Source organism: Lolium perenne, chromosome 5 (assembly GCF_019359855.2).
Source record: "Lolium perenne isolate Kyuss_39 chromosome 5, Kyuss_2.0, whole genome shotgun sequence".
Taxonomy (NCBI): domain Eukaryota; kingdom Viridiplantae; phylum Streptophyta; class Magnoliopsida; order Poales; family Poaceae; genus Lolium; species Lolium perenne.
This window is the reverse complement of record NC_067248.2, coordinates 242,046,451-242,058,202: the sequence shown is the minus strand read 5'-3', so window position 1 is coordinate 242,058,202 and position 11,752 is coordinate 242,046,451. Positions and strand designations below refer to the sequence as shown.

General features: G+C 43.0%; 1 protein-coding gene across 2 annotated transcripts; it reads left to right on the top strand.

The window, feature by feature from the left end:
- Positions 1-2,269: 2,269 nt before the first annotated feature.
- On the top strand, positions 2,270-3,874 carry LOC127302456 (uncharacterized). 2 transcript variants are annotated; one of them, XM_051332928.1, is made up of 3 exons: positions 2,270-2,380; positions 3,098-3,292; positions 3,397-3,874. In XM_051332928.1, exons 2-3 carry the CDS (start codon positions 3,133-3,135, stop codon positions 3,600-3,602), a joined length of 366 nt encoding a protein of 121 aa, XP_051188888.1. In that variant the 5' UTR covers positions 2,270-2,380; positions 3,098-3,132; the 3' UTR covers positions 3,603-3,874. The 2 variants fall into 2 exon arrangements, with proteins under 2 accessions (XP_051188888.1, XP_051188887.1); XM_051332927.2 differs by having other exon boundaries at positions 2,281-2,380; positions 3,088-3,292.
- The last annotated feature ends 7,878 nt before the right edge of the window (positions 3,875-11,752 follow it).

Sequence of the window (11,752 nt, the reverse complement as noted above, 5' to 3'; positions counted from 1 at the left end):
GTCCTCTGTAAAAGAGATAAGGAAATGTCTTTTGAAAAGCTTATTTTGAGCATTGAATTTTATCCTTTTTACACCCGACACAAAAAATATCGATTTTTCGTGAAACAACTTTGCGAGCATATAGAACATCGAGTTGTGTGCGGGGCATTTTCTGTCAGATTTTTTTGACATTTTAAGATGTGCATAACACTCTTCTAAAAAATCAGGAGCATATGCTCCTGGGAGCCACAACGCCGCGTCCTAATAAAAGGCACGGAATAGAAAGTTGTCTACGGAAATATGCAAGATTTGGTTAGTCACAACAGTTAGGGCTAAATTTAACCGGTGTGATGTTTATGGCAAAAAGTTGATCATGAAAAATTGATGATGTGGATTGATGACATGGACAAATGGATTACTCAAATGATAGGTGATGTGGGTAGATGACATGGACAAATGGAGCACATGTTATTGGAGATTCACTTTATTTGATATACAGATTCACAAAAAATATGATATGTAGAAAGACATTGAGTTTTTTTTCTTGCATTAGCAATCTGACACGTGGGAACTGAGATTGGGGTCGACGAGAGGGGAGTCATATCCACATGCATACTTACGTGTCCTATCGCTAGAAGAAAGAAAAGGCATAAATGAAGTATGCACATTTATTGTCAACGATGAAACTACCACCGATGTTATGATCTATGAGGGATTCATGGAGCAAAAAAGTGGGTGGCTCAGCTTAGAAGGTGTTTGGTTCGTGGCTTTGCAACATTATTTAATATTAGTGCTAAGTGGTACTCTTAAATCGTGTCTTTAATTGTCCTCTGTGTGTAATCAAGTAACACCGTATCTCGACCTATGCACAATATAATTCCCTTAGATATTCGGTGTTATCGAAATATGATACAACCATCTATCTCCCACTCATCTGCTTTGAGTTGCCCTGTGTACCCCCTTATTCCCCATGCATAACATCTCCGTGTGACAATTCAATTGTCGCTGCCCGCTGCCATCCACATTGGTCTTGCTCTTCTCCTTTCACACCTCTTACATGCCACGATCTCTATTTTCTCAAACACACAAGCAATTCAATCCCCTTTCCTCGCTCCCTAACGTGCACGAAGTTGTGCCAATAACATCATTGTTTCTTTTCCTCCATGCGGTGTCATGCATGACTAGATGTAGGAATCAAAGCTTCTACCGAGCATGGATATTCTTCCACGTTGTGTAAGAGTTCCAGAACTTTCCTATATTCTAGCAAGAAACATCTTTTTATTTGGGTAAAAGTTCTAATGATGAAAGATTTGCATAGGTTTAGGCATGCTGAAAAAGTTCAAAGTGGACCCCTAATTCTCCAATACTCATCTTAACTATTTACTTTGCAAAACTTCAATTTTATTTGAAAACCCAACATTTATTTGATTGAAAACGGTAGCTAAACTTGTATATAAAATACTAGGATCCCAAGGGATGCTTAAGACAATAAAGATAGTAAACAACTGAACCAGTAAGAGATAAACCACAAAACATAAACGAGCAACGCCAGAGTCTTACTCTCAACGATCCCATAAATACATGATTGCAATTTAGATCCCATGTTGTGGGTGCTTATCCTGGTGATGCAGTGCTATGCATTCGCCGTCCAGGTTTATGGATTGGAGCGCAAGGCACATGGTTGGAGGAGCCGTACCGGCGAACGCTGACCTGATATGACCGCGCAGACATTTCAAAGTCTTTTTCCTTACACCTATACGAATGGAGTTTTCCTTCATAATTTTGAAATGCCCTAGCAGGCAATTCACAAGAGCGCAAACAAACACCTGCTACAACAAGGAATTGTGACCAAGTTGGTCTCAAAGCGTCATATTTCTTTACGTTGTGCTGGTTCAGAAGTTTGTTTGTCATAGTGTGAATGCTGCTTAATCGACTTTACGAGATAAACGTAGCTGAGATATCAAGTCAGATATTCAAACTTTGGTGAAAAATTATATTTTCCACCAAACTTGACCTAAACCTGATAGCCAGTTTAGGCACATCCAAAATTTACTAAATTGGTCGATTTTCTGTAAATCGTTATTGTGTAGAGTGATTTTTCTTGTGGGAAGTGTAGGGATTTGTTTTTTAGATCTGGCCCGGAAAACGATAGGCTTCAGCAACTGACTATGCCAAGGGATATACTGTAAATGCCACTACGGCCCAAACCCAATAGAGCGACGAGATACACTAGACCCATTTGATGGGCTTTAACTGGGCTAAGAAGGCCTCCGTTACAGTTTCCATATCACAATGCGAAAAATGTCAAAACGTGGAGAAGGGAAGAACATTTTCGCTACCGACCTCGCCGCCGTTCAACGATTCCCCGCTCGCTTCTCCGCCGCCGCCGACGACTCTTGTGGTACGCCCTCCGCTTAATCTCGATTTCTTCCTCAAGCTCTCCTGCGCTCGTAGCGCACGCCCAACCTCCGCCTGATTTGGTCCAGACTCGGGGAGGGAGATTCTAGGTCTCTGCGGAGATTGGGATTGGGTGATTCGTAGGCCGATTTGCGAGCGCCTGGAGTTGGATTTAGGGCGTCAGTTTTAGAATAACGCTAGTCACTAGCCTATTGTTTCTTAAATAAGGAGTATGCTCGGATTTGAGCTCTGCGCCTCTGTGTGCTCGTAGATTTTGATGTCGGATGTTTGGGATTTTAAGCCCACGGATGGGACTAGTCAGTAGAGTACAGGAACGTACAAAGAACATCTCTTCTAGCGCACTGGTTCTGGTTCCCGAGTGTCAGGATCAGTGGCTGAGCCTGAGCAGAACGAGAACGCATTTTTGCCGCAAGAATCAAGATTCTTGCCTGTGTCCTTTTGTGGTCCATGTTTTGGTCACATGAGTCCTGGGATTGTATAGATTGATTCTTGAGCAGCTGCAGATTCCTTTCATTAAAATGGATTAGTGTTCGGGAAGCAAGACTTGGCCAATGTTTCAGATATTCCCATGTCTGCATTCTACTTACTATAGGTCTATAGTTCGTAGCGTTCTTTCCGGTGCTAGTGAGTCAATAAATTATGAAATGAAACCTGCGGTGGAAGTTAATTTATTTAAATTTATGTTGGGAGACTTTGACAGGCAACATAAGCTGAACCGAATAGTAGTAAAGAACAATGGCTTCTACTGGCGTGAAAGATTTCTACCGGCAGAAGAAGAAAGGAGGTGTGGCCAAAACTTCATCATCCTCTAAGAAGAAAACAGGGGCTTCTGTTGGGGCCTCAAACCCTGCTCAGATGCCAGCACTAATTTCTCACGGATCCTTGGATCTGAAAGGTACTTGTTTCTGGATAGATCGTTATGCTTACAGTTGAAAGTCTGCTGTTTAAGAATTTGCTGTTTTGACCGTAATTCTTGATGTAATGATGTTGCTGCCGCAGATGACTTCAGTGAGCAAGAGGAGCAGCTGCGGCAGTTTGACCTGGACATGAAGTTCGGACCGTGCATTGGTGTTAACCGGCTTCAGCGCTGGGAGCGTGCTTCTGCCATGGGCCTCCAGCCACCGCCTCATCTTCGGGATCTCTTAACTCAGGCCTCATCTGTTAAGAATCGCAATACTGAGTGCCTCTGGGAGGGTAAAATCTAGAACCAAAATTCCTCTACAGGAGGTGATACATGGCAAAGCTATCCATCTTGGTATCATCTGCCCGGGTCCTCTTGGCCCCTTCATAGCTCGGACCAGGCAGTTTAGCTCAGACTCTTTTACTACAAGAACTCTTGCTGTTGTACCAAACCTTGTTTTTCTTCTCAGATGTTGCTGCTTCAGTTCTGCCACCGCATCTTCAGTTTGCCCCGTGCAAGTTGTTCATCTTGTTTCCGTATGTTAAGAGGAATTAAAAGACATGTTTTTTTTTCTTCCCTTGAACTGTTTCCTGTACAGTTTGTTTGTTTCTCGTCCGAACTGCTCAACCAGTTTTATGGGCTATGATGGTGAAATTCAGAATTTAAAACCATGACCGTGCGTGATGTGCAGAAAAATTTATGGGCACAGAATCATTGCCGCTTTCTTGCTAGGAGCATGGCCGCATGGAACAAGAAAATTGAAGTATTCAAGTACTGTCTGTCATCTGCTTATGTCATCTGCTTAGCTTTCATGGTTACTGGGTTGCACACATATTGTCCTATTCGGTTGTCAGGATTCTAGAAACGCAAGTATATTAGACGATTGAATTTGCAGTAAAAATTGTTTATTACATTAGAGGAGAAAACAAAAAAGTATCTCCCCAGGAGGTTAGACTCAGATGAAAGAAATCCTATTGAATACGAATATATACAATACTAGGATTTCTAGTCTTTGAGGGCCTCTTTGACTCGTAGGATTTCTAAAACACATGAATATATACACGATTCAAATGTGATGCACTCCCGAATCTTGTAGGATAGAAAACTACTGGATTATTAGTAACAAAGAGAATACGTTGTTGGTTGCACACATTCCGTCCTCAATTTTTAGGATTCTAGAAATACAATATTACAATGGTATTCTCATTTATTCTTATATGACTGAATTTGCACTTGCGTTGTTTAATTTCATTACATCATAGGGGAAAACAGATTTATCCAAGGGAGGTTAAACTCAATGAAATTTCCTACAAAATATAGTGCAAAGAAAGCTTTAGGAAACATAAATCCTATACAATACATGAATCATACATATCAAAAAGAACATTATACTAAAACTACCACAAGCTTCTAATCCTTTAGTGCATGGGTTGTACATCCACTTCCCTAATCAAATAAGCTAGACTCATTTCTTGACTTGCGAGTTTCTGAACCACATAAATAAAAATAAGAAATAAACATGCATGGTTGAAATACCATGCACTCTTGAATCCTATGTTGTTAGAAAATTGTAGGATTAGGCTTGACAAGTATGTAGGTTGTGGACATATTGTTGATTCTCAAAGATTCTAGAAACGTATAAAACATAAGATATTGGAAAATTCTGAAAGATATCACACACATTTAGATTGAGTCGAAACTTAACTTGCCCGTCTAAAATGATAAGATCATTTGCTAAGTTTCTTTGTACGAAAATCTTTGAACCTACTGACTTTCTTAAAGGAAAGATCATCATGGCTAGCCCTATTAATTTATTCTAAATAATAGTTAGGGAGACGGCGGAGCCGGCGGTTTGCTTTTCAGGTGGAAGAAGGTGCTTCGATTCGGATCGATGGCGATGGAGTCCTCTGGTGTAGGTCCTGCGGGGCCGGTGATCGGCGACTTCCCGTTCGCATGGGGAAGGCCTCCGTTCCAAGGCGTCTTGGGAGGCAGATGCGACGGCGCGCCACCGACAGCGCCGTGGATAGCCATGGCTATCAGCTTGCAGATGGATGGTTCTGTAATTTTGTGTTCTTTGGGGGGTCTATCTGTAATGTTTCCGAATTAATGGCATCTCTTTTACTCGCAAAAAAAATAGTTACTACCTCCATACCGGTTTAATAGGCAAATACGTATTTTGAGAAAGAAGTTTAACTACAAATTTGATCAACAAAAATATAAGATATATGATACAAAAATTATACCATTGGATTCATATTCAAAAGAAGTTTCTAACAGTATAATTTTTGTGATACATATTTCATATTTTATTGACCAAATTAGTAGTTGAAGTTTTTCGCGAAATACGTAATAGGTCTATAATCCGGTACGGAGGTAGTACATCGTCCGGCAGAGTTTGAAGCAGCCGATATTGGTAATCTATACAACTGCCACAGCTGCCCTGATAGTTTTTCTAGTGGTCGCCCGTATCTGATTGGACGAGAAGCCATGCCAGGTCGCGAGCGTCCCCGTACGACGCTTTGAATACTGCTTCAGAGACACTATTTCCGGTGCCGTGTACAGACAGAGGCTGCGTTCTTGTGGCTGGGGCGCTGGGCGCTTGGCTGCGTGCGGCCGTGTGCGGATGGGCAGCTCCGGGGCACTGTACCGCGGTCTCCATGCTGCGTCCTGAATTCCTGATCGGTCGGTGTGAGATGTCACGTCGGCTGCCGTCGTAATATGCCAATATCCGTCTGAATGTGTGATCGACGTATTCCCCCGCCCATGGCGCTCCCGGAAACGAATGTTGAACTGGAAATCACATAAGCAAAAACAGCCCTGGCTGGGCTTGCTCTCTAAGTTAGGGCATCTCCAACAGCTCCGACATATTTTGGACAGAATTTGCATCTGTTTACGTCGGGCACGAACACGAAAAATGATCACATGTTCGTATGCGTCTGCACCTCGGAACAACAATGCATATTTTCTAACCCAAAGAACCTGCCATGCATATTAATTAGGGAGGAGGGAGAATAAAGATAACTTTTGTGTGACTATAATTGGCCAGCATATAGACATTGCATTAATTTAAGTAGGAGATAGATGGACAGAGCACGCCACACGGACACGCGGACGCATCACAAATTTTGGCTGCGGATAGACCGATCAGTATGCGTCTGACCGCTGGGCGGGGGTACAGACGCATTTTTTACCGCACACACACAAATAGTCATTTTTTGTACGTTTGGGTTGAGCCGCTAGAAATGCCCTTAGCTTCCTTCAGCACATCCAAACTCAAATCAAAGACTTAGCATCGATGTTTGTATTTACCTGAATTTATTTTATAATTTAATAGGCGTTATTTTTTTATAGTGTGGGTCAACCTAAAGAGGGGCATGTACCTGCACGTGTGTGCGAGCGTCTACGTTGCGTTCGTAACGCCATGTCAGCGAAAATCTTTTTAGAATCAACGAGGATCCAAAAGAAAATGAGCATTTTGAAAAGTTCAGCGTTCAGAATTCTGAGTCATCTATAGAAAATTAGAACAAAATTCAAATATCAGAAGAAGTTCAGGGTAGTCTACATTACTTTTCACTCAAGAAAAGCCTGCTAATTTGGCTCCCGTAGTGCTTATCCTTGTCATTGTCAGGGAATGAAAAGCTTGATTTACGCGGCTCCTCCTCTCCGCGTTACTGTTGTGAAAGATCACTGTCTGAATGTTTAGCTCATAGTTACTTCGACCGTTCTCGTCAGCTACAGCACGCGGGCTACTTTGGCTATGCGTATTGTATTTCTGTCCGTAACAAGCTCACACCCTTGCCGATTTGGTGAACACGACGGTCGACCGTCGACGGAGACGTAGCGGCCGAACCATACAAATCAATTAGGCAGAGGTATATATGTGACGATGGGAAACACTGTTCATGAGAACTATGCTCATCTTCTGGCACAAGCCGGCAATATCGTACACAAGTGTATGATGTAAGCTCTTGATCGTCATATATGGAACGACTTTTTGTGGTCAATACTCCATATGATTAAACATTATTTTTCTTTCTTCGTAGAAAAACACTAGCTAGTACACAATAATTATCGTATTATTGGAGTCACTGGTGGAAAAACAGGCTTCCGTCCAGCCCCATAAGTCGCGAAGCTGTAGGAACCGCGACTAATGGGACCTTTAGTCGCGGTTCGGGAGGCGAACCGCGACCAAAGGCCTGGGCCCAGGGCGCTCGATGGCCAGCTGGTGCACGTGAAGGCCTTTAGTCGCGGTTGGCCAGGCACCTTTAGTCACGGTTTGCCAGGCCAACCGCGACTAAAGCCCCTCCCCTATATATACCCATCCAGCAGCCAACACTTAGCCATTTGGAGCCATTCTCTTCACAAACTTCACAAGTGGGTGTTAGGTTTGCTTTTGGTTCCTCTTATGCACATAAGGTGTTTGATGAAATGCCCCAAGAGCATGAAACAAACATGATATGAAGTGTTGGAGCCACACTTGAGCTTTCTCATTTATTTTTTCCTCCTCGATCGCGGTTAGCAACTTGAACCTTTGATGTGTCATTGATAAAATATGCATGTGTGTAGTTCATTGTTTAATTTATATTGTTTGTAGCTAGTTAGTTTAACAAATGCATGATGGTTAATTATATATTTTATATTATAATAATGCAGATGAATCGGCAATGGATGTACGGTAACCGACTCTCCGGCGAGTTCACTACGGGTTTGAAAGATTTCCTCGTAGTGGCTAATGCGAACAAGCGGGGGGGTTTTGTTATCTGTCCATGTGTTAACTGTAAGAATCAGAAGGGTTACTCTTCCTCAATAGATGTTCACATGCACCTGCTTTGGCACGGTTTCATGCCAAGCTATAATTGTTGGACCAAGCATGGAGAAAGAGGGGTTATAATGAAAGAAGATGAAGAAGGGGATGATTTCATCGATGAAAGCTATCTTGCTCATTTCGGTGATACTTTCATGGAGGATGCTGAAGGTGAAGGGGAAGGTGAAGAAGAGGCACGTGATGATCCCGTTGATGATCTTGGTCGGACCATTGCTGATGCACGGAGACGCTGCGAAACTGAAAAGGAGAGGGAGAATTTGGATCGCATGCTAGAGGATCACAGAAAGGCGCTGTACCCCGGATGCGATGATGGTCTGAAAAAGCTGGGCTGCACACTGGATTTGCTGAAATGGAAGGCACAGGCAGGTGTAGCTGACTCGGCATTTGAAAACTTGCTGAAAATGTTGAAGAATATGTTTCCAAAGAATAACGAGTTGCCCGCCAAAGACGTACGAAGCAAAGAAGGTTGTCTCGCCCTCTAGGTTTAGAGGTTCTCAAGATACATGCATGCATCAACGACTGCATCCTCTACCGCGGTGAATACGAGAATTTGAATGAATGCCCGGTATGCACTGCATTGCGTTATAAGATCAGAGGCGATGACCCTGGTGACGATGTTGAGGGCCAGAAACCCAGGAAGAGGGTTCCCGCCAAGGTGATGTGGTATGCTCCTATAATACCACGGTTGAAACGTCTGTTCAGGAACAAAGAGTATGCCAAGTTGTTGCGATGGCACAAAGAGGACCGTAAGTCGGACGGGGAGTTGAGACACCCCGCAGATGGAACGCAATGGAGAAAGATCGACAGAGAGTTCAAAGATTTTGCAGCTGACGCAAGGAACAAAAGATTTGGTCTAAGTACGGATGGCATGAATCCTTTTGGCGAGCAGAGCTCCAGCCATAGCACCTGGCCCGTGACTCTATGCATCTACAACCTTCCTCCTTGGTTGTGCATGAAGCGGAAGTTCATTATGATGCCAGTGCTCATCCAAGGTCCGAAGCAACCCGGCAACGACATCGATGTGTACCTGATGTCTACGTTCCCCCTCCTTTCCTGTAGACAGTGTTGGGCCTCCAAGAGCAGAGGTTTGTAGAACAGCAGCAAGTTTTCCCTTAAGAGGATCACCCAAGGTTTATCGAACTCAGGGAGGAAGAGGTCAAAGATATCCCTCTCATGCAACCCTGCAACCACAAAGCAAGAAGTCTCTTGTGTCCCCAACACACCAAATAGGTGCACTAGTTCGGCGAAGAGATAGTGAAATACAGGTGGTATGAATATATAGTAGCAGTAGCAACGGTGCCAGAAAATAGCTTGCTGGCGTGTAGTTGATGGTGGTAGTATTGCAGCAGTAGTAATACAGTAAAACAGTAAACAAGCAGCGATAGCAGTATTTAGGAACAAGGCCTAGGGATTACACTTTCACTAGTGGACACTCTCAACATTGATCACATAACAGAATAGATAAATGCATACTCTACACTCTTGTTGGATGATGAACACCATTGCGTAGGATTACACGAACCCTCAATGCCGGAGTTAACAAGCTCCACAATTAATGTTCATATTTAAATAACCTTATAGTGTAAGATAGATCAATACAACTAAACCAAGTACTAACATAGCATGCACACTGTCACCTTCATGCATATGTAGGAGGAATAGATCACATCAATATTATCATAGCAATAGCTAACTTCGCAATCTACAAGAGATCATGATCATAGCATAAACCAAGTACTAACACGGTGCACACACACTGTCACCTTTACACACGTGCAGGAGGAATAAAACTACTTTAATAACATTGCTAGAGTAGCACATAGATAAATTGTGATACAAACTCATATGAATCTCAATCATGTAAAGCAGCTCATGAGATTATTGTATTGAGGTACATGGGAGAGATGAACCACATAGCTACCGGTACAGCCCCGAGCCTCGATGGAGAACTACTCCCTCCTCATGGGAGCAGCAGCGGTGATGAAGATGGCGATGGAGATGGCAGCGGTGTCGATGGAGAAGCCTTCCGGGGGCACTTCCCCGCTCCGGCAGCGTGCCGGAACAGAGACTCCTGTCCCCCAGATCTTGGCCTCGCGATGGCGGCGGCTCTGGAAGGTTTCTGTGGTTTTCGTCCAACGTCTCAGGGTTTTCGCGACGGAGGCTTTAAATAGGCAAAGAGGCGGCGCAGGAGGGTCGAAGGGGCGACGACACCATAGGGCGGCGCGGCCAGGGCCTGGGCCGCGCCGGCCTATGGTCTGGGGGCCCAGTGCCCCCCCTCTGGTCCTTCCCGGGTGTTCTGGATGCTTCCGGTGAAAATAGGAACTTGGGCGTTGATTTCGTCCAATTCCGAGAATATTTCGTTACTAGGATTTCTGAAACCAAAAACAGCAGGAAACAGGAACTGGCACTTCGGCATCTTGTTAATAGGTTAGTTCCAGAAAATGCACGAATATTACATAAAGTGTGCATAAAACATGTAGATAACATCAATAATGTGGCATGGAACATAAGAAATTATCGATACGTCGGAGACGTATCAGCATCCCTGCTTAGTTACGCTCGTCCCGAGCAGGTAAAACGATAAACACGTATAATTTCTGGAGTGACATGCCATCATAACCTTGATCATACTATTTGTAAAGCATATGTAGTGAATGCAGCGATCAAAACAATGTATATGACATGAGTAAACAAGTGAATCATAAAGCAAAGACTTTTCATGAATAGCACTTCAAGACAAGCATCAATAAGTCTTGCATAAGAGTTAACTCATAAAGCAATAATTCAAAGTAAAGACATTGAAGCAACATAATGGAAGATTAAGTTTCAGCGGTTGCTTTCAACTTGTAACATGTATATCTCATGGATAATTGTCAACATAGAGTAATATAACAAGTGCAATATGCAAGTATGTAGGAATCAATGCACAGTTCACACAAGTGTTTGCTTCTTGAGGTGGAGAGAAATAGGTGAACTGACTCAACATAAAGTAAAAGAAAGGCCCTTCGCAGAGGGAAGCAGGGATTAAATCATGTGCTAGAGCTTTTTTAAGTTTTGAAATCATATAGAGAGCATAAAAGTAAAATTTTGAGAGGTGTTTGTTGTTGTCAACGAATGGTAATGGGTACTCTAACTACCTCGCCAACCAGACTTTCAAGAGCGGCTCCCATGAAGGACGTTATCTCTACCAGCAAGGTAGATCATCCCTCTTCTCTTTTGTTTACACATGTACTTTAGTTTTTGTTTATTTATGGGTGACACTCCTCCCAACCTTTGCTTACACAAGCCATGGCTAACCGAATCCTCGGGTGCCTACCATCAATCTCATACCATGGAGGAGTGTCTATTTGCAAAATTAAGTTGCTTTGCTGATGAATCAGAGCAAAACATGTGAAGAGAATTATTAATGCAAGTTGTAATTAATTGGGGCTGGGAACCCCATTGCCAGCTCTTTTTGCAAAATTATTGGATAAGCGGATGTGCCACTAGTCCATTATGAAAGTCTGTCAAAAGTAAATGACAAGGTTGAAAGATAAACACCACATACTTCCTCATGAGCTATAAAACATTAACACAAATTAAGAAGCATTTTGAATTGTTTAAAGGTAGCACACGAAGTATTTACTTGG

Bases quoted from the DNA above. Each gene is read 5' to 3' on its own strand.
- LOC127302456 (XM_051332928.1), top strand. From the start codon at position 3,133: ATGGCTTCTACTGGCGTGAAAGATTTCTACCGGCAGAAGAAGAAAGGA. The intron at 3,293-3,396 runs GTACTTGTTTCT...TTGCTGCCGCAG, and splicing joins CGGATCCTTGGATCTGAAAG to ATGACTTCAGTGAGCAAGAG.